The sequence below is a fragment of the Leptopilina boulardi genome, unplaced genomic scaffold (assembly GCF_019393585.1).
Source record: "Leptopilina boulardi isolate dan_hultmark-lab unplaced genomic scaffold, ZJU_Lbou_2.1 LbouV2_78, whole genome shotgun sequence".
NCBI lineage: Eukaryota > Metazoa > Arthropoda > Insecta > Hymenoptera > Figitidae > Leptopilina > Leptopilina boulardi.
The window spans coordinates 106,823-131,087 of record NW_026138025.1 but is presented as its reverse complement, the minus strand read 5'-3'; the positions used below and the strand labels follow the sequence as shown (position 1 = coordinate 131,087).

The 24,265-nt window shown below is 22.6% G+C and overlaps 3 protein-coding genes across 6 annotated transcripts in view; 1 reads left to right on the top strand and 2 right to left on the bottom strand.

The window, feature by feature from the left end:
* The window catches only part of LOC127290630 (calcium release-activated calcium channel protein 1), a 36,874-nt gene extending 14,531 nt beyond the window's left edge, over positions 1–22,343 (bottom strand). Inside the window, exon 1 of one of the 2 annotated variants that reach the window (XM_051319326.1) lies at positions 22,089–22,343. The gene's annotated coding sequence lies outside the window, so the exon portion shown is untranslated. Of the gene's footprint in view, positions 1–2,372; positions 2,534–22,088 lie in introns of those variants that run through there. The other variant, XM_051319328.1, reaches the window with a different exon arrangement.
* LOC127290628 (SEC14-like protein 2) lies at positions 5,394–19,659 on the top strand. 3 transcript variants are annotated; one of them, XM_051319325.1, is made up of 11 exons: positions 5,394–5,466; positions 6,219–6,366; positions 13,163–13,232; positions 13,304–13,347; positions 13,628–13,742; positions 16,262–16,471; positions 16,553–16,633; positions 16,740–16,939; positions 17,169–17,314; positions 17,407–17,558; positions 19,341–19,659. In XM_051319325.1, the coding sequence occupies exons 2-11, from the start codon at positions 6,316–6,318 to the stop codon at positions 19,445–19,447; spliced, it is 1,176 nt and encodes a 391-aa protein (XP_051175282.1). In that variant the 5' UTR covers positions 5,394–5,466; positions 6,219–6,315; the 3' UTR covers positions 19,448–19,659. The 3 variants fall into 3 exon arrangements, with proteins under 3 accessions (XP_051175282.1, XP_051175281.1, XP_051175280.1); XM_051319324.1 differs by lacking the exon at positions 5,394–5,466 and adding an exon at positions 5,542–5,657; XM_051319323.1 differs by lacking the exon at positions 5,394–5,466 and adding an exon at positions 5,596–5,754.
* LOC127290632 (thioredoxin domain-containing protein 17-like) lies at positions 19,647–21,784 on the bottom strand. Its single transcript, XM_051319330.1, has 3 exons — positions 21,453–21,784; positions 21,133–21,214; positions 19,647–19,869 (listed from the first exon to the last, which is right to left on the bottom strand). The coding sequence occupies exons 1-3, from the start codon at positions 21,658–21,660 to the stop codon at positions 19,713–19,715; spliced, it is 447 nt and encodes a 148-aa protein (XP_051175287.1). The 5' UTR covers positions 21,661–21,784; the 3' UTR covers positions 19,647–19,712.
* Positions 22,344–24,265: the final 1,922 nt, after the last annotated feature.

Below are 24,265 nucleotides of genomic sequence, written 5' to 3'. Positions count from 1 at the left end.
GCTAGGCAATTTTGAGATCCGGAATCGTGTTCAGCGGACAAAAATACATTGAAAACGATTCCCATATCGAACAGAAAAAAAAAAAATTTTTTTTTTGGCCTCCACCCCCAATTTTTCAAAATTCATTTTTTTGTCTTGCGCATGTTGCGTCTTAAAATGTACGATGAAAGCTTTAATTTAAGATCTTACGGATGTTTCTAACACGTCAAGTTAAAGAGAAAAAAAAAATCAAAAACCTTAAAATCGGGTTCAAAAATTTTATAGCACGTAAAAAAATTTTTAAAAAAGTGGGGGTAGAGACTAAAAAAAATTTTTTTCAAGTTATTTTCGATATCGGAGTGCTTTTCAATGTATTTTTGCCCGCTAAATACATTCCCGGGTCACAAAATTACGTATCACGTAAGGATTTTGAAAAAAGTGGGGGTTGAGACCAAAAAAAAATTTTTTTAAAAGTTATTTTCGATATCGGAGTGCTTTTCAATGTATTTTTGCCCGCTAAATACATTCCCGGGTCACAAAATTACGTATCACGTAAGGATTTTGAAAAAAGTGGGGGTAGGGACCAAAAAAAAATTTTTTTGGCTTATTTTCGATATTGGGAGTGCTTTCCAATGTATTTTTGCTTGCTAAACACGATCCCGGGTTTCAAAATTGTCTAGTACGTCAGGATTTTGAGAAAAGTGGGGGTAAGGACCAAAAAAAATTTTTATTTTCGATATCGGAGTGGTTTCTAATGTATTTTTGCTTGCTAAACACGATCCCGGGTTCCAAAATTGTCTAGTACGTCAGGATTTTGAGAAAAGTGGAGGTAAGGACTAAAAAAAATTTTTTTTTTCGATATCGGAGTGGTTTCTAATGTATTTTTGCTTGCTAAACACGATCCCGGGTTCCAAAATTGTCTAGTACGTCAGGATTTTGAGAAAAGTAGGGGGTAAGGACTAAAAAAAATTTTTTTTTTCTTTATTTTCGATATTGGGAGTGCTTTCCAATATATTTTTGCTCGCTAAACACTATCCGGGGTTTCAAAATTGTCTAGTACGTCAGGATTTTGAGAAAAGTGGGGGTAAGGAGCAAAAAAAATTTTTTTTTTCTTTATTTTCGATATTGGGAGTGCTTTCCAATATATTTTTGCTCGCTAAACACTATCCCGGGTTTCAAAATTGTCTAGTACGTCAGGATTTTAAGAAAAGTGGGGGTAAGGACCAAAAAAAAATTTTTTTTTCATTTTCGATATTGGGAGTGCTTTTCAATGTATTTTTGCTCCCTAAACACGATGCCAAGTTCCAAAATTGTCTATTATGTTAGGATTTTGAAAAAAAAGTGAGGGTAAAATCTAAAAAAAAGTGTTTTTGTAAAAAATTTTTTTTCTATCCCAAGAAAAGAAATATTCACAACTTTTTATTTTTATTATTTTACTACTACTACTACTACCACTACTATTTTACTTTTTTACTATTTTTTTTTCTTTTTTTGTTAGCATAAAATTGCTTAAAAATACCAATACTATTTTTGTTTCCAATTTCTGTGTCGTTGTAAAAAAATTTCAAACTATTGCATGTCTTGAAAAAGATCATTAATAATGAATTTTTCAATCACTTGTGAAATTATGAAAATCATTTGATGATTGAGAATAATTTTAAACTCGATCGTCTTTTCGTCGTTTTTAATAATGACGACGACGACGACAACGACAATGATCAAAGTCCCTTTGGAGACCAGTGACCAGTCACGGTCGCCAAAGGAAAGTGAATATAATTTTTTTCTCTTTCATCGCAGCTATAGATTAAAATCCATGCCGCGAGAAAGAGAGAGAGAGATATATATATAAAAAGATTGGAGACTGGAAACAGCACCATAATTACATTGACATTATTCAAATGAAAAAAAAAAAAGAAAAGTATCGTCATTTCCCAACTAGAAAATATCTTTAAATAATAATTATTTCCAATAATTACTCTTTTTAGAATTATTATTTTTTCTTTATAATCAATTTTCTAATTAATTAGAAAATTTAATGTTCAATAGATAAAAAAATTAAAAAACAACAAATTAAATAAAATTAATTTTAATTAAAATTATAATTAAATAAATTATTTAATTAAATATTATTATTATTAGTGTTAATAATTAATAACAGTTAATTAATACTTAATAAGAAATTGTTAAATAATTATATAGTTATAATTAATGAAAAATAATTAATTAAATAATTGGTACAATTAATTAATAATTATTAATTATTAAAAATTAATTAAATAAAACTTTAATTATTATTAAATAGTTATCTTTTGAAATTATTAATTTTTTTTAACTAAAAATTTAAAGAAAAAAAAATTTTTTTTTCAGTAAAATTGAAAATTAAAATTACTTACGTGAAAAAAAAAGTGAAGAAAATTGATTTATTATAATAAATATAATTATAATATTGAGGATTTTTTCAAAACGAGAATTATTTAATCTCTTCGAACACAGACACTGGTTCACTGTCAAAAGGACAGATATAAACTCTGTGTGAGGTTGATTATGTTTTACAAACGTGGGAAAAATTGAAATGTCTTTAAACTATTGCGCACGCGTATACATAACAACGTCGTGAACTTCAATATATATATATATCTATATACGTATACATATAATAATAATTTATAATTGACACAATAAAATGCGTTTATTGCCCCCGTCTTTATTGGCATTTTCATATTTATTTTCTATTCTTTTTTTTTTTTTATAAACGAAAATATATTTTTTTTCCTTTTCTATATTTTATAATTTATAAAATTTTTATTTACAAAAAAAAATTATTCCTTTCTAGCCAATTGCTTTTATATTTAATTAAGAAATTAAATTAATTAATAATATTGTTTAAATAAATAATTTATAATTAATTACTTTATTTATATTTAATTAATTATATTTTAAATAATAATAATAATAACAAAAAAAAATTTTATTTATAATTTAAATTTATAAATTTTGAAATAATGACCGAACACAAACATAACCTACAAAAATATTTTGGCGAGAATTTAAAAAATTTGACCAATCAAAATTCGATAAAGGAGAGAAATTAAAAAAAATTTTAAATGAATCATAAGTCGATTTTTTATCGATATATCGAAGCATAAATCAATTAATCGAATTTTATTTAACGATATGTCGAACCATAAATTGATAAATAGAATTTTTAATCGATATATCGAACCATAAATCGAATTTTATTTAACGATATGTCGAACCATAAATTGATAAATAGAATTTTTAATCGATATATCGAACCATAAATCTAATTTTTTTATCGGTATATCAAAGTATTAATCGATAAATCTGATTTTTTATTGATATATCGAAGCATAAATCGATAAATCGAATTTTTAATCGATATATCGAAGCATAAATCGATAAATCGAATTTTCTATCGATATATCGTACTATTAATCGATAAATATAATTTTAATCGATATATATAGAACAATATATCGAATTTTTAATCGATATATCGAACCATAAATCGAATTTTTTATGGATATATCGAACTATAAATCGATAAATCTAATTTTTTTATCGGTATATCGAAATATAAATCGATAAATCTGATTTTTTATCGATATATCGAAGCATAAATCGATAAATCGAATTTTTAATCGATATATCGAACCATAAATCGATAAATCGAATTTTTAATCGATATATCGAACCATAAATCGATTAATCGAATTTTTTTATCGATATATCGAACTATAAATCGAATTTTTGAATTTATATATCGAACCATAAATCGATAAATCGAATTTTTTATCGATTTATCGAATATTATTATATTAAATTAAATATTATATAAATACCAATTAAATAATATTAACAGTTAAAAAAAAAATAATTTATAGAATGCTTAATTTATAAGCGAATACTACAATGTCAACATTAAAAATAATCTAAATGCTCTTCAGTCGATAATAACAATTTGATTCATTCGAATTTAATCCGTTAGATGGAAGATAAGTTTCAATTTTAATTAAAAACAGGAAAAATTTTTGTTATTATTTTTTTTTATGTAAACATTTTGTTTTTTTTTTTAATATTATTTTAATTTTAGAAACAATAAAATAATTTTCATTCTTTTTTTTCTAAATTAAAAAAAAATATTTTTGTTAAAAATTAAAAATTTTATAATTCGAAACCTACTGTCTAAATTGAGTAAATTTTGAATGTTTTGATTTAATTAATTTTAAAATGAGAAAATTTAAATTTGACTAATACATATATATAAGAAGGTAAATAAAATTACAAAAAAAAAAAATTGTCAAATGTCTCTCAAATCTTAACCTTGACGTGGCTTTGAGGTTAAAAATTGTAAACAGTAAGGGCCGTAGGCTATATGATAATAATGTGACTTTACACTAAATTTATACATACAATATTTTTTCTTTCATTTAAATTTTACATTAATTACATATATTAATAAATTTTTATGCATTTTTTTTTAAATTTTGATGTATCGATAAATTAATTGATTCTACGATTAATCGACTCATATTTCGATATATCGATTTATACTTCGAGACATTTATTCTTCGATTAATTGATATTTCGACTTATACCTCGATATATCAATTGAGATTTCGATATATCGATTGAAACTTCGATATATCGATTCTATAATCGGTTATTATCGATTGTATCTTCGATATATCGATTTAATTATCAGTTTCTATCTATTGAAACTTCGATATATCGATTTAATTATTGATAGTAACCGATTATAGAATCGATATATCGAAGTTTTAATTGATATATCGAAATCTCAATAGATATATCGGTTAAAACTTTGATTTATCGATTGTAACTTCTATATATCGATTCAATTATCGATTGAAACCTCGATTTATCGATCGAAACTTCGATATATCGATTCAATTATCAATATATCGATTGAAACGTCGTTATATAGATTCAATTATCGATTGTGACTTTGATATATCGATTCAATTATCGATTAAAACCTCGATTTATCGATTGAAACTTCGATATATCGATTATTATCGATAATATCGATATTTCGACTTTTTTTTTAATGATAGAATATCGACAAAAACTTATCCTTAAAATTAAAAAAAAAAAAATTTAATCACAGTTTCGTAAATATTAAAAAAAAAAAAAAAATGAAAAAATAAAAATAGACTGAAACGTTTGAACGATTGGAAATAAATTATAACGAAGAAAAGCAACGTTTCAATTGTATAGATATTAAAAGGAATGTAATTATTTTTAAATTGTCGAAAGTTAATTTCTGAAAATGCGTAAATATAAAATGTATACAAAAAGCTTAAGGAATTAAATTACTGAAACGAAATGAGCATTTCTCACCTCAGGAGAAAGAAAATAGTGGGGTATGACCTGGAGTTGTCTCAAGTCCCTCCAAGTTTTATGATTTCTGTTTAGTCTTCAATCAGCTTTCGCGTTGATAGAGCGAGTTTTTTTTTATTTATATATATATTTAACTTTATAAAACTCGCTCTCCAGTTCATTCGCTAATTATATGAAAATAGTTCACTTAAATTTCCAAATTAATTTAAAAAAAAAAAATTTATATTTTTAATTTTTGAAAAAAACATTTTTTTTCTGTATTGTTTATTTTTTAATTGACACGTGTCATTTAAGTTTGTTTTTGTTGAAATAAAATTTTAAAAAAAAAAATAATAATTCATCAATTCCCTAATATTTTGCATTGCCAGAATAATTTAAAAATAAATAAAGGTCTTGTTTTATAAATAAATAAATTACTATAGAATAACAAATTTTAATTTTTTTTTTTAAATAAAATTTTTAAAAATTGAATCGATAATTTAAAATTAAAAATTCTATTTTGAAAAATCGATTCCACAAAAAAGTTAATAAAAAAAAAAAATGAATTTAAAATTCCAAAGTTAATTTAAATATTTAATTATAAAAAAAAATCTCATTTTTGCTAAAAAAAATGTATAATAAAAATTGTAATTAAAAAAATTTTTTTTTTAATTTAATAATTCAATTAGCAAAATTGAAAATTAAAAATAAACAATAATTTAAAAAGAAAAAAATTGAAGAATTGAAAATAAAAAATCGGAAAAGTTTTCCAAAATTACAAATTAAATAACAATGAAATTATTTAAAAATAATTAAATAATTCCATAAAAGTAATAAAAAAAAAATTCCAATGAAAACATTTTTTTTTTTTATAGTAAATAAAGAAAATTACAAAATATTGAAAAGTTAGTGTTCAGGAAACAAAAGTGAAAAAAAAGGAAAAAAATTCAAAGGTGACAGTAAATTGAAACCATGGCACCGTCATTAAAACTTGCGGACGATCAACGATTTGCTCTAATGAAGGTAAAATTATCTTTATTTATTGTTGACTCTGACCCATAGTTCAAGGTGGAAAAAAAATTATAGAAAGTTAAAATTTATTGTTTAATCAAAAAAAAAAAAAAAAAAAAAAAGAATTAAAAATATATTAAATAAATAAATTACTTCTCGTAATTTTTCAATGATTAAATTTTATAAAAATTATTTAATTAATATATAAAAAATTAATGCAAAATTTCGTAAATTACTATTTTCATTAATTGATTAATTCAATTAATTAATTACATTTTAATAATAATTTTAATATTAATATTTTAATAATTAATTTTAATATTAATATTTATTAACTAATTTTATAAAAATTAGATAATTAAATTAATTAAAATCTAAAAATGTAAATAATTAATGTAAAATTAATAATAAAAATATTTTGATAGGAATTTAACAAAAATAAATTCACTGATAATTCGCGATCTATAAATAAAAAAAAAAAATGATAAAAATAATTCGCTACTAATTTATTAAAATAATTCCCTAATGATTCATGATAATAATTTTAATATTATTTCTAAAAAAATTTTCTAATTACTAAATTAGAAAAATATTTATAATTAACAAAATTAAAAAAAAAAAAAATGATTAAAAATATTTGAAAAATATAATTACAATTTATTTAATTAATTTTATTACTAATAAATTATTTAAAAAAATAATAATTATAAAAATTAAAATTGAAAAAAAATATTCAATAGAAAATTAAAATTAAAAAAAAAATAATAAAATAGAGAATTAAAAAATATTAATTAATTATTTAATTAATATGCAGAAATAATCATAAATTATAATTATAATTAATTAAAAATAGCTCAAAAATACCGTTAAATTTACAAAGAGAAAAAAAATGTAAATATATCTCAAAAAAAAAAAAATGGAAAACAAAAAATCGTCTACTCGAGGATTTGAAAAATAAATAATAAAAAAAAATGCAAATTAAATAAATGAACAGAAAAAAAAATTACATTAAGACGTTCGAAAGCAAATCGTTTCAGGTTGTTAGCCTTATACGCATTAACCTGGAAGAATTCCAATGAGGTCGAGATCGTATATCGTGATTGAAAATTTAAAAAAATTATTCCCTTTTTTTTAAAAACATATAATCATTTAAAACACGATTTAAAAAAAAAATATTAAATTTTTTTCAATTTCCTTAAAAAGAAAAAAAATTCAAAAAAAAAAAATTCAAAAAAAAAAATAAATAAACAAAAAAAAATTTAACGGACAATTTTTTTTTGTTTATTTTAAATTATAAAAAGAGGTTAATTCACGCGCAAAGCATTGATGATGATCATCGTCGTGTAGCAAGTTCTACTTTCTCAGAGAGAGAAAGAAGAATGCATTGAAAGGAATTAACTTTCAATAATAAAAAAAAATCAAGGATCATCATTATTTATAAATAAATTTATTTTTTTATAAATTTATTTTTTTTTATAAATTATTATTATTATTATTATTATTATTATTTATTCTTGTATACATAGTGTTTATATTTTCAAATCCCTTACATAATAAATTACAAATAAAGTAATAAAATTTTAATAGATGTATAATTTTTTTTAATAATTTTTTTTTATTTAAACAAAAAAAAATTTATTTACAAAAATTTATCAAAATTTTTTTTTCGAAAACGGTTAATAAAAAAAAAAAAATTCAAAAATTAATTTTCCCGAATTATTATTTTATTAATTAACAAAATAATTAGTAATTAATTTTTTTTAATTCTCAAAAAAAAAAAATTCCGACAATTTGAAAATTTTTTTTAGAATGCAAAAAAAAAAAAGAGAAAAAAATACAAAAATATTTCATTTTGCAATATTTGTTTGTTAAATTTCCGATTTATATCACGTGCACGAAAAAAAATGTGTTGTGTGACCCACATTTGATGATGTAATGAATTGCAACTTGTGGCTAAAGTTGTTCAACTTTATATATCGTTAAAAATTATATATTTGCAATAATAGCTCGAGTGCCAGAAATTTTTTTTTTTTATTTTAATTAATTAGAAAACAAAAATCTAGCGATAGATTTAAGCGGAAAATAAAAAAAAAATCAAACAAAATAAGAAAAATTTATAAAAAATTTAATTTATTATTTATTATTATTTAAATAAATAATAAATAAATCATTTAAAATAATAATAATAATATAATATTATAAATTATTATTATTAATTTTAATTTTTAAAAAAATTATTTTAAAAAATAGAAAATAACGTTTTTTTTTGTTTTAAATATTATTATAAAAATAGATTTTTAATTATTTAATTTCATGAAAATATATGGAAATAAAAATTTATAATTTTCATTGACGTGTTTCTTGGAGAAAACAATTTAACGCTACATTAACTTTTCGTTTGTGATTATTTTAATTCGCACTCAAAATGCAATTTCCCTCAATTAATGCACACGACTCAATAAATAAAGGGATCGTGTTCCCCTCTTAAACTTTCAGTCAGCATCCAGTTGAGATTTAAAAAGTGTTCGTTAAAAACAAAAATTATTTTTTATTACATTTTTTATATAAATAAATAAAGAAAAAAAAAATTCTACTTTAAATTTTTCGAAATAAAAAATTTTTTAGTTACAAATATTTTTTAAATTAAATAAATAAATAAAAATAATTAAATAATTATAAGTAAAGAAAAAAAAAAAGTATTTTGATAATTAAAGTTTAATTTATTTTTTTCTGCTTCAAAAAAGAGAAAATTATTTTCGTTATGGGATATATCAGTGTTTTGTTAAAAAAGGTAAAAAAAAATATTTTATTCTTTAAAATCAAAAAATATTTATTTAGTAATTATTTATTTATTTTTTTATCTATACTTTTAAATAAAGAAAAAAAAATGGAAATTAAAATAAAAGGAAAAATAGAAAAAAAAAATAAAATAGAGATAAGAAATATAATAGAAAATTATAAAGTTTTTGCAAAAAAAAAAAAAAATAAATAAACAAAATCAATTACGTTCTTTAAAAAAAAACGCAAGTCACGTTTTCGATTATTGACTTAACGTGAATTTACTTTTAAAAGAAATATTCGATGACAGTCATTTCTTGTTTCTTCATTAATATGCAAAAAGAGAAACCGTCTATAACAATTGAAAAATAAATATTTTTTCCAAATTACAGGAAATTATTTTCCATAAACAATTATAATATTGAAGATTTTTATTTTTAAAAAACACAAGAGAGAAAAATAAAAAATTTGCAAAATGAAAAACAAAAAAAAGAGAGAGAAAGAGACTATATTATAAATAAATAAATGAGAAATTTTTTTTTTTATTTAAAAAAAAAGGTTTTTACATTAAAAAGGAATTAAAAATATCTCATTTAAATAAATCTAAATTTAAAAATAACGAATTTTTTTTTTTTTTAAGAAGTAAAAAAACACTCAACATTCAAAGGGATTATTTAATTAACGAAAAGATTTAGTATTTAATATTATTTTTAGAAAATTAAAAAAAAATTTTATAGTTACTTTTTTTACGAAAAAATAATTTATAATAATTAATTAAAATAATGGTAATAATTAAAAAATTTTATATTTATTAATCAATTTATATAATAATAATAATAATAATAATAATAATAATAAATAATAATAAAAATACTAGTTGTTGAAAAAAATTTAATAATAATATTTAAAATAATTGAAATAATAAATTCGAAAAAAAGAAAAAAAAAAAAAGGTTATTAGGGCAATTGTTATAAATTTAATGATAAGAATTTATTGATCTCAATATTTTTAATGAACCAATTTTTTTTTTTACTCTCCAAGTTCAAAATAATAAATCTCATCCTATATACAATATATCGCAAGGAACATCTGGAATCTTGAAAAACTGGTTATCAAAACAATATTCAGAAAAACTCGATGACCTTATACATTATAATAATAATATATAAATATACTATAAATTGTATTTTTTTCAAATTTTCAAAACAAACCATTAAATATATATAATATCCGGGAATTGTATAAAAATAATATTCTATGATACGTATTCGATTAGCATAAAGAAAAAAAAAAAATGTTATTTTTACTTATATGTACCAGATTTTCAAAATGTTCTTAATTTAAATTAACTCTTTTTTTTATCGATTAATCGATAATTGCAATTTAATCGATTGTGAACTTTACGATTAATCGATTAAAAAAATTGATTTTTTTTCGATTAATCGATATTTTCAATTAATCGATTGTAAGGTCTACAATTTACAATCGATTAATTGCAAAGTTCGATTAATCGAAAAAAAAATCAAATTTTAAAATCGATTAATCGTAGAGTTCACAATCGATTAATTGCAAAAATCGATTAATCGATTGAAAACATTTGCAATTAATCAATTGTGAACTCTACGATTAATCGATCTTTGCAATTAATCGATTGAAAATTCGTCGATTAATCGACTAATTGTAGATCTTTCAATCGTTTTATCGATCTTTACAATCAATCAATTGTAAATTCGACAATTAATCGACTTTAAAGTTCGATTAATCGAAAAAATCAATTTTAAATCGATTAATCGTAGAGTTCACAATCGATTAATTGCAAAAATCGATTAATCGATTGAAAACATCTACAATTAATCACTTGTGAACTCTACGATTAATCAATCTTTGCAATTAATCGATTAAATATTCGTCGATTAATCGACTAATTGTAGATCTTTCAATCGATTAATCGAAAAAATCGATTAATTTTAAATGTTTCTTATCGATTAATCGATCTTTGCAATCAATCAATTGTAAATTCTAAATTCGACAATTAATCGACTTTAAAGTTCGATTAATCGAAAAAATAAATTTTAAATCGATTAATCGTAGAGTTCACAATCGATTAATTGCAAATATCGATTAATTGTAGATGTTTTCAATCGATTAATCGATTTTTGCAAACAATCGACTTTAAATCGATTAATCGCAAATAGTATTATCGATTTAATATCGATTAAACGTTAATCTAACAAAATGACAATTAATCGAAAAAATTTTCTAGTCAAATTTAAAATCGATTAAGCGAATTAAACGTAAGAAATATAAATTAATTAGTCATTTGATATTACAAATCGCGGCGATATATATATATATATATATTTATCATTTGGTCCTGAGATAAGATTTCATAATTTCTTATTAAGTTTTAGAGAAAGTTTAAATCATTCGCTCCAATTGTTCGCACGAGATTGTACACGAAGGGGGCAATAACAAAAAATTGCAACAATCTTAGAAAGTTGATTTGCAACAATTTTTTTGCGATCAGATTACAAAAACAAAAATACATATATATATATATATATATACATGAAAAAACAAACGTAAATTATTATATCAACTCTCTGTAAATATTTAAAAATCATTTTACAAATAAATAAATAAATAAAATGAAAAATAAACATAAAAATATAATAATAAAAAAATTTAATACCTAAGAAAACAATTTTTCCTGATATTCATTCCAATTCATGGTAATTTTATTTCAATTTCGCTCTCCCGAGGTAACATCATCAATATTCTTACTCGAGATAATTTCTTTCGCGGTAAACACACAGTTATACATCTATAATAGAAGAAATTGCTTTTAGATTCAAACAAGCTGCGCATTTACTGCGACTTTCCATCAATTTACTTTCAAATTTTTTTTTTTTTTTTTTTTCGTTTTCTTTTTTTATCTTTTCATTATAAAGGAGATAAATTGCATTTCGTTGATTTTTCCATATGTATTATGTTCACTAATTGCTTCCTATTTTTTATTTTAAATAATATACTCGATATTTTGTTGCAAATGAAAAGAAAAAAAAAAAAAATTCCTTGTAATAATAGATTTGAAACTCTCAAGAATTCGATATAAAAAAAATCGATTTAAATATGAAATTTTAAAAAAAACTTAAATCCGCTTAATATTAAAAAAGTTTTTTAATAAAAAAAAACATAGTTATGAACATTTATAATTATATACTAATTTGCAATTATAATAAATTTAGAAATTAAAATTCATTTTTTAATATTTGTAAATTTAAATATTAATTTAACTAAAATAAAAAATGAAAACAAAAACTGGAACTAAAAAGGAAATGAAATTAAAATTTCAGATTGAAAATTTTTTTTGTTAACTTAATTATACGCTAAAATTTAAATAAAAAAAAAAAAATTGAAAAAATCAACGCGTAGAAGATGCGAATTAGATATTCCGTTAAACCAAAAAATGTCAAATAATAATACTAATTTGAGTATAAATTTAAAAAAAAAAAAATTAATTAAAACTATAATTAATATCAAAAAATGTTTAATAATTTCAAAAAATTATTTTAATTTAAAAATGCCCTTGAATAGAAAAATAATTATTTCTAAATCGGACAATATTTACAATTATAATATTTATTATTACGACATATATATATATATATACATATACATATATGGACTTGCGCGAAAACTAATCTAACGGAAATTACAACTCTTTTGACATAATTCACTTCCTTTCTTCATAAATTTGCGTGCAAGAATATATAAGGAAAAACTATTTTTATTCGGTCAAGGTGTACAGTTAAAATACATATATTTATCTGCACGAAATTTTGAAAAATTCTTTCTTTAAAATGTTTACATTTAAAAACTATTGCATTTTTTTTTTTTATAAACAAAACAGAAATTAAAAAGAAATAATTTATTTAAAAAAAAAATAATAACTATTTAGTATCAAATTAAATGATTCCATTGTTTTTTAAATAAATTAATAAACAAACAATATAAATTTTTTTTTCAGTTTAGAAGAAGCGTACAAGATTGTTTAAAGCCCGAACATGACGATCAATTTTTATTGAGATGGTTGAGAGGTAATTGAAAAAAAAAAAATTAAATAAAATAAAAAAATAAAAATTTGACAAAAATAAATATTTATTTGTAGCAAGAAAATGGGATGCAGCAGCGGCGGAAAAAATGCTTCGCGATGTGAGTATTATAATTTTTTTTTTTAAATATTAACAGCATAACAAAATTTTTACGCAAATTCTTTAACGGAATTATTAAATAGCGGGGCACTTTATAAGAAAATGTCAGGTCAAAAGTGGTTGCATTATGATAATTTCTATCAATTTAAAAATAATTATATACAGAGAGAGAGAGAGAGAAAGAGAGAGATAACACTCATTATAAATGACAAAAAAAAGAAGAAAATGATAAATAGGAATTTTTTTTAAATTCAAATATAAATTTTTTTTAAAAATTTAAGTCTATGGAGTGGCGGAAACAATGGGACGCAGATAATTTGGAAAATTGGGACCATCCATTATTTAATGTTTATCTTCCTCATGGAGTGTGTGGATATGACAAAGACGGAGCTCCAGGTTCAATTTTATTTTTATTTAAAAAATTTAAAATTAATTAATAAATAAAAAAATTTAATAGCAAGCAAAAGAAATTTATAAATTTTGTAAGTTATTAGGCTAAATATTTCCTCTTAATATGATTTATTTTACGTTTTTTTTTTATAACGACGTTTCGGCAGCTACCGCTACCCTTATCAAGTTATATTAAAATATTACTGGAAAATTTTTTTTAACATTATAAAAATGAATAAATATATATAATTTGTCAATAATTATTTTCTAACATCAAAATGAAGCAATTAAATATTGTATTTATATTTCAGTGATTTTATTTTGTAAATTTAAAAATATTTTTGAGGTTATCTCATTTTGAGGTTAGTCATTGTTTTAATTTAAATGAAAATAATGTTCCTCCGCATTATTTTTTATTGTAAACTTATCTTACTCTCGATTTAAATCCCGAAGAATAATTATTAATAAAGGATTAATAAATTTAACTCCTCAATTAAGATTATTTTGATTTTTATTATGTATTTTTAATATAGCTGCCCCTCCTTCTCTTAATCTTTTTAGAGAAATTTTATTAATTAATAGAATTTTAAAATTCAGAATTTCATTTAATACCCTTTTTAATAATTATTAGAATAACAAGTGTAATTTATTCAATATTCTTTTTTAGAAACACCCAACAAAAAGTATATTAGAGGTTCAGAGGTAGTGTTGATACTTCAGATTACGATATTATCATATTAATTTATATTCGTTCATGTAGTGTTGGTATTTCAGATTACTATATGTTCATGTCAATTTACATTATTTAAAACTAGCGCCTCTGACGGCCGTCTTCGTTGCTTCTGTTCAATTTTCATTTTATTTATTTCATTTAAAAAAAATGATTTAATTTCTTCTTTTTTTTATTTCATATCGATTCAAAATGTAAAGAAAAAATTTATGAATGTGAAATAAGAGAGAGAGAGAGAGAGTGATTTACGCTATAATCTCTCTAGCGCTAATCATTTTCAAAAAAATTTCTTTGATAACAATATTTTTCACTACCTACAGTTGTAATTATGTTAATTTTTTTTTTTTTTATAAATTATTTATTAATAACAAAGGAAAATAATATATTATATTATTTAAATGTTATATTAAAATGAATTACATATTTTAAAATCATCGCGCGCTAATTATTGCTACCAATTAGATGGCTTTAACTGAATAGGTTATGTTCATTTCCACAACGTAACAACCACGAAGTAGTATAAGGAGACCCCACTTCCTTTTAAAACATTTAGTCGATTTTCCAATTCTCTTTCGAAATGTTATATTAGCGATACTAGCGAAGTTTTATTTTTTTTATTTATTACAAAACAGATATGAAATATATATCACACTTGTTGCAGGTTGGTGATAATATATAAATCTACACAAGAAAGTGTATTTTATAATAACAAAAGCCTTATAATAATCCTTAAATTATTTTCCATTTATCTTGTAACACTAACAACTTTTATCTTTCTTTTTTATCAGTGACCCATCACAAAACTTTAGAATATTAAAAACACGATTATTAATAAATACTTGGAAAACTACAACTGTCAATTTAAAAGGACATAATGCAGTCAGCCATTTGCAATTTCCAGTGGTTGCGGCGCTTTTCTTTGAAGACTGCGCTAGTATCGCTAATATAACATATTGAAAAAGAATTGGAAAACCGACTACATGTTTTTTTTTTAATTCGCTTATAGAGTGGGGTCTTCTTATACTACTTCGTGGTAACAGCTATTCTCTAATCTAAAAGAATAATAAAAAAACGTTAAAGGAGATTCGAAATTTATTTCCGCTTTGTGTAAAATAGTGTAATGATTAATTTTTTGTATGCAATTTAAACATTTTCAAAGTTTGTGTTTTTGATAAATATAAGATTTATAATATGTGTAATATAAAATTTAAATATTACCGCTTATTTTTGACGAAATCAACATTAGCTCCACCTGTACATTTCTAATCTAGAGATATGTTTCGCCCTTCTATTAAGATTTTACATTTCCCATGCTTTTAATTAAAAGTTCGATTTTTTCGAGAGTTTTCGATATATTCGACCTTTTTATGTCATGTATTTTTTTAGAAAAGGAAAATTTTAGATATTTAAAAAACCTTAATAGATGTTACTTAATTTTTCTATGTCAGTTTTAAAGTTTATTGAATGTTTATCTTTAGAAATATATAAACCATTTTAATAAACTTTCTTTTAAAAATAATTTTCCTCAGTGTTCAGAATTGATATTTTATTAAAAATCAAAATTGTGATTATTTTCTGTGGCATGTTGAGCTAATGTTGTATTTGATTTTTTATATTGGAAAATTTTATTTTGGAAAACCATTTTTTATTAAAAAAAAAAAAAGTAGCGGTAGCTGCCGAAGCGTCGTTATAAAAAAAAATAACGTAAAATAAATCATATTAAGAGGAAATATTTGGCCTAATAACTTATAAAATTTATTTATAAAATAAAAATTGTTTCGTTTTTTTTTTGCAGTGGTGATAGTACCTTTCGCTGGACTCGACATGTATGGAATACTGCACGTGGTCTCAAAAAAAGAAATGGTTAAAATAACGGTAAAACATTTGGAGTGCTATTTAAAAATTTGCAACGAACAAGCAAAAAAACATGGCCCTATCGCTGGACAAATAACAATTATTTTTGACATGGAGGGTTTTAATCTTCGTCAATATATGTGGCGACCGGGTAAAAAATTCTTTCTATAAGAAAAAAAAAAAAAAAATTCTTCATCTTTCTTCACCGTTAAAAAAAAAAATACTTTTACAGCTGGAGAAGTTGTTTTAGCCCTAATTCAAATGTACGAGTCAAATTATCCGGAAATTTTGAAAACATGTTTCATTATAAACGGTGAGTTTTTTTTTTTTGAGTAATAAAAACAATTTTTACTAATTTTGAAAAAAAGAAAGAAGTGAGAATAAAAAATTTTCGTAAAAAAAAAAGTTATTTCTTTCAGCACCGAAAGTATTCACATTTGCCTTCTCTATTGCAAAAAGATTCATGAACGAGTACACACTTTCGAAAATTCAAATTATCAAAGCCGATCCAAATAAATGGAAACCGGCTATCCTTCAACTCGTAAACGCTGATCAACTTCCTATGCACTTTGGCGGAACACTCACGGATCCTGATGGAAATCCACGACTAACGACAAAAGTAAATTACATATATTCTTTTAAATTAGGATTAAAAAAAAGAAATTGTTTTCTTAAATTCAATTTTTAAGAGTACAAAAAAAATTTACTTAAACAATTTCTCTTTAAATTTTATTTTTACAAAATTCTTAAAACGCCGAATTTTTATTTATCCAAAAATTGCAAATTTAAGCCACTTTGAAACTATATATACTTTAAATCTACATTAAAAAAAAAAAAAAAAATTTCAGATTTCTCAAGGAGGCAAAGTACCGAAAAGTATGTACATTAATAAAAACGAAAAGGAAAAACAAAACGATTTTACAACTGCCACGGTGAAGAAAGGTGAAAAATTAAAACTAGAATTACCCGTGAACGAAAGTGGCTCAATTTTAAGGTTATTGAAAAAAAATAAATAAATAAAAATATTTTTTTTTTATAGAAAATAAAAAAAAAATTTGTAATATGAAATGTTTTTTTTGTTAATAGTTGGGAATTTCGTACCGAGGATCATGATATTAAATTTGGAATATTAAGAAAAACGGAAGAGGGAGGGAAAATGGAAATTATTCCAATTCATCGAGTTTCGGCACATCAAATGGATGAAATTGGCGTTGTTACATGCGAGGGCTCGAGTACATGTAATTATAATATTTTTATTTTTATTCTTTCTAGCTCTCAATTCGAATCAGATCATTCATATATACTATTGAGTCAGTGTGCAATGAAATTCAAATTGAATTTAAATTTACTTAAGGTACGTTTCAATTGGTTCCTTCGCCCAAATGCATGAGTTGCCAATTAAACGCTACTGCGCTTGCGCTACGACAACTCTGGGTGTTTTCGACGTCGACGCTCTGAGTGTTCTGAAAGTGTTAAGTGGTTCTCAACCAATTATGATTAGCCATAACTTATTATGATTGGCTAAAGCATGCTAAAAGTGACATGTTTGTGATACGGGCTGCAGTTTTAGGTGATGTGCACAAAAAAGGGTGTGTTATTTGCATGCTTTATTTGAAATTGGATGCGTTCGGGCTGTGCTCGTGCTCTGGTTTCTCAATCTTGTTTAATAAACCGAGCGTGTTTTCTGAGTGCGAAAGTAAATAACGGAAAATTTTCAAAAATGGCAAATTTAAACCCTGAAGTCAATTACGTTAACGCTATAGGAATTGTACAAAATCTTGTTAAAATATAAATATTACATTAAAATTAATATTTACTCGTATCAACGTTCATTACGTCGCATGAAATGCGACCATTATTCTTGAATAATGTTTTATTGTTCTTTAAAACTAAATCATTTAAAATTATTCTTTCCTCCATGATGCAACAGCGTGGTCTTCACCGGTCTTGAAAGCGTAGTGAGAAGATTGCATTGGATTAGGTTAGGTTAAATTAGGTTAAATACACTAAAATAATAAAATGTGGTTGAGAACCTTTTCGAGCTCTCAGAGTGTCAACGTCGAAAACACCCTCTCTTATAGGTCGAAAAAAGCGCGCTTATATAAAATGCTTAATAATAAGAAAACGTTAATAAAGCAATATAAAAATATTTTCACTATTGGATTTATTTATTTTTTTTTTTTGTTAATTATATTGCTTCCTAATAAAAAAATATTAATTTACTTAATGTACTTAAGTATGTAAAAATAATAATAATAATAGGATATTAATAATTTTATTATATTTATATTATTATTGTTATTATTTATTTATAAAATATATAATCTATTATTATTATCAATTTAATATTTATTAATTAATTAATTAATAAATATTATATTGATAATAGTAATAATAGATTATAAATATTTTATTTAAAAAATAATTACAATAATGATAAAGATATAATAAAATTATTATTATTATTATTATTTTATGAACGTTCCCTTTCAGCCTGTATATCTCATTCAATTTTCATCGGATCATCTTAAAATTTTGTAGACATATTTCTGACAACATATACTTTAAGAAAATGCAAAAAAAAATCGATTTTTTGAAAGTTACAACTGCGAATTCCCCCTTTTTTTTGCTTAGGGACTTTTGGGAAATCTGTATACAGATACCTTGGCTTCCACATGCCAAGGTTATGTGGGGTTGGTAAAAAAAAAGGAGAACACTAAACAAAATAAGCTGACCAACTACTACCAGCCCCCTTAAAGGTTTCTATGCCCCCCTCCTTTTATAGTACTTCAAAAAGTGACCAAAAAAGACATTTTTCGAACCCTTTAAACCCCCATTTTGAGGAAACTGAACAAATTAAAAATTTGTTTTTTTTTGTATTTTCTTGTTCATTGACACCCCCAAATATTCATTAAACACAGGAATTTTGCAATAAACACAACATGACCATTTTTTTTTTTTTTTTTGTTAGAATACAACTCCACCAAATTTGAAATTAATTTACTATTTTCTTCTTTCAGATTCATTCGTTTTCGACAATTCATACAGTTTGTTGAGAAACAAAAAAATTCATTATTCCGTACGAGTTTTGCCTCCAACGAACGTTTTGGAAGAAGTGAAAAAGTGAAAAGAAAAAAAATTATTTTCTATTTTCTTATCCCATGTGCAATTTGTAAATAATTTATTATAAGCGAATGAAAACGAAACAAAAAAAAAGCAACAAAATTATCAATGAGAAATAAGCCAAAAAAAAAATTTGTAGAATTTTTTTTTTTATTTACTATATGAATATTATTTTTTAAGGAATATTAAAAAAAAGCAAGTCATTGAAAATAAAAATCGTTTTTTTTTTTTTTTAAATTTCATTAATTACATAAATACAATTTATTAATTTAATCCTCCTCGTCGGTGATTAACATTTCCAAAAGTTCATTTTTCGAACAATCATCGCCCTCGAGACGTTTTTGTGTTCCCCATCTTGATAATGTTGGCAAAACATTTAATTTTGTCTTTGTGTCCGTTCGAAATGGACATTTATTGTCCTTCCAACTAAAATATTTATATTTATTATTTATTTATTAAAGACCAAAAAAAAAAAAGAAATGTTTAATTGAAAATAAAAAATTTTTTCTTTACCGAAATAACAATTATTTAAAATTAATAATAATAATTGAAAATAGATTTATAAATAATAAATTTCGAAATGTTAAAAAATCATTAAAAATAGATAATAATTTAAAAAAGAATTTATAAATAAAATAATTAACAAAATATTTAATGAAATAATTAATAAACAATTGGAAATAATTATTAAAAAAATAAATAAATTATAAAATAAATAATTTAATTAGTTACTGCCAATTAAAATAAATATAAAGAATAAATAAATAATAAATATTTGGAAAAAATATTTTATTATTATAAATAATAGCTGTGAAATAAAATTATAATTATAAACAATAATATAAAAAAACTATTAATAAATAATAAATAAATATTAATAACAATCAAATTAACAATAAAATAAGAAATAAATAAGATTATTTTAATAATTTTTCCTCACAAAAAAGAAGTATTTTTTTTTTTATAAAAATTAATTATATATTAAAATTTTTTTTTAATTAGTTAATAATATATTTTATAAAAAATATAAATGAAAATAAATAAATTTTGATTTAAAAAAAAATTGAATTTTAATTTAATTAATTTTACTTTAATTTAAAATAAATTTAATTTAAATAAAATTAATTAAAATTTATTTTAAATTAAAGCAAAATTAATTAAATGAAAATTATTTTTTTTAAATTAAATTAATTATATTTAAAATCTTTGGTACAAATAAAAAAAAGTAATTTTAATTCAACTTATTTTAAATTAAATTTAAATTAAATTTATTTAAATTTAATTAATTTTGATTAAATTAAATTTATTTTATCATTAAATTGAAATTGATTATATTTAAAAAGTAATTTTAATTAAATTTATTTTTTTTAATTCAAATTATTTTCAATTTAATTAAAAATAAATTTAATGAAAATTAATTTTTTAAATATAATTAATTTCAATTGAATGATAAAATAAATTTAATTTAATTAAAATTAATTATTTAACAAATTTTTTAAAATAAAATAAAATTTTTTTAAATGAAATAAAATTTTTTTAAATAAAATTTTTTTAAATAAAATAAAATTTTTTTAAATGAAATAAAATTTTTTCAAATAAAATAAAATTTTTTCAAATAAAATTAAATTTTATAAAATAAAAAATTTACCCAATGTTTATAAACAATAAAACCTGAAAAAAACAACTTACAAAGGTCGATCACCGACTTCGACATAGACAAAATGCGAATCTTTGGGAGCGGATTGAATTCCTTTCTCGATATGTGGCATTGCTGAGAAATAAAATAATAATAATAATAATTTTGATAAAACACTTCAATTTTTTTTTGTTATCAATTCGTATCGAAAAAAAAAATTCATATATACAGATAACGTAATAAAAATCGCGGAATAATTGATAATTATTTTTTTAGGTTATGTAGATCGAGAAACACATTTTTTTCATAATATATATATATATATATATTTATTTTTAATTATAATTAAATTTTAAATTAAAATAATAATTACCTTCCACACAATCAGGACACCAACTATCACCATTTGGTAATTTACTTCCACTATATAAAATATAAACAACATCGGGTTCTTTAAATTTTTTCATATAATTAACAAATTCCTCATAACCTTCGATATGATGTCGATTCACCATTTTTGATGACGATATTTTTGCGGATTTCGATAAATTTCTAATTAAATTAACGCTTCTATGAAGCATTAATTGTGACTGATTTTTTTTTAATCACAAAATTTCTCCTACAATTTTGTTTCAATTAACGTCGACTGTACCGAATTTGACGTTTTATATACTTAGGCACGAAAAAATTTGTTTACCGATAAGCAATGTTTCCAGTGTTGCCAAATTGTCGAAAAAAAAGGAAAACGTATTTTTGCCTTTTATTTTTTTAATATATTTTGTTTTAACCATTTTTTTTTTTGAATTTCTTTTTACTTTTTTAACAAATTGATAGGAAAAATATTTACATCGAAAAAAAAAAAAATTATTTCTAGGTTATGTTTCACGTGATATTTTTGAAAAAAAAATATTTCGCATAAAATAATTTTTATATTAATTTAACAATTGTTTGTTATAAATAATGATAAAAAATTGATATTTTATACTGATAGTAAATAAAAAAAACTTACTTGTTAATGATGAGAGATGAGAAAAACGAAAAATTGTCATTTGAATTTTAAGAAAATTTTACATGATCCTTTATTTTTTGTTTCACTGCACTTTTCACTTTATTTATTAAATTTTCACAATTTTTAAAGAAATTCTATTAAAAAAACACTTGTATTTAATCGGCATTTTAAATAATTAGAGAAATCAGTCTGACTTTGACAGACAAATGTTGTGATACCAACACATTTTTGCGACGTTGCCAAAATGGTGGTTTTAAAAAATTTTTTTTTTTTTCCTTTTTAACTGAAAATACTATTTTAATTTAATTTCTATTAGAGAATAGTAAATAATATTCCTAATTTGATTAAAAATATTGTGAGATTGTATATATTTAAACGATTTAATTTAATTATATCGAAAATTTAGATTATTGTCGTTAACAGAGTTGGGAAGTTAAGCGAATAAAAAAAAGAGTTCAAAATGTCCGTTAAAACATTTCATTTGCCATTTCACTGAAATATTAAATAATCGATTAAATTTAATATTAACTGTATATTAAATTCTTATTTGATTAAAATATTTTACAATTATATTACGAAATTCAAATTTTGTGAAATAAAACAAAATTGTGGAGTTATTCACAATTGGCACGTTTCACTATAAGGTTATTCAAGTTGGGTGGGGGAAAGCCAAAATGGATGCTTGCTGGTGCACAAACATCCGGCCTATCAGCCAATCAGCATTCACTCCCATGTGAAATTCACGGTACTTTCACATGGGAATGAATGCCGATTGGCTGATAGACCGGATGTTTGTGCACCAGCAAGCATTCATCTTGGTTTTCCCCCACCCAACTTGGATAACCTTATAGAGGGCAACTGCTGCCAACTGCATTCGTTGTGTTTTGCGTTAAAGGTACATTCACACTTTCTTTCGAAAAATGATTTTTTTCTTTTACTACCACAACCTGCTCTAGTGAAAATTTAGTAACTTTATAGTAATTTTTAATTTTAACAATAAAAGCTTGAGCAGAATAAAAACGTAACCGGAATCATAATTGCAAACGCAACCAAAAGAATGAGTTAGAAATGGATAGGCATTGTTTATCCTTCTCTAACTCATTATTCCGGTTACGTTTCTATTCTACGTTGGCCTTAAAGGCCTATGCACAATAGAAACGTAACCGAAATCGTAATTACAATCGCAAACGGAAGAATTAGTAAGAGAAGAACAATAATATATGACTATCCTTCTCTAACACATTCTTTCGTTTACGGTTACGTTTCTATTCTGCTCAGGTCTTTAAAGTTATTAAATTTTTACTAGAGCAGAGTGCGGTAGTTGACGAGAATTATGATAAATGGCGGCGAGTGGGAACAATGGAAACGAACCTTTTAGTTTTCGGAAATTATAAGGGTACGTTCACAGCTTGGTTGCTTTATACCATTTGTTTTTTGGCGAGCGATGTATTTTCACGTAGAATCACTCAATTTGATTGGCTCTGACAAAAAATTCAATTTTCACGATGAAAATAGAATATTTGTCAGAGCCAATCAAATTCAGTGATTCTCCGTGAAAATGCGTCGCTCGTCAAAAACCAAATAGATTGGCACCTTAAGAATAATGGTACACTCACACCTTTCTATCTCCCTACAGCTTATCATGGTAACCTGCAGGCAGATAGAAAGGTGTGAGAGCGCCTTAAAATGAGCATGTTTTCAAAAGTTTCCCCCACCCATCTCGAATTACATAAAGGCGCTTGCACACCTCCATTTCTGTATGTCAAAGTTTTGACCAATTTTGATTTGGCTCTCTTTGAAATTTTTCATTACAAAGCCAATCAAAATTAGTAAAAAAAACTCATACTCAGAAACGGAGGTGTTAATGAAAAAAAAATAAAGGTGTGTAAATACCTTTACTATTCATTGTGGTATCAACCTAACATCATGGTTTCCCCTCCGTGCACATCCCCCACCATGGTAAATACACAATAGAACTTCATACACACATAAAAATTCCATTATTTCCATTGGACAATTCCCTTCGTTCAACACAAATTCTCCTTCTGTGATTGGTTTAAAAACTACATCCCCTCTTTTTAATACATACACCAACAAAAAATAAATATATATATATTGCAAAATCATCAGCAGAAGGTTTTTCCCAAATACTAAACTATACCCATTTTATATCAGTA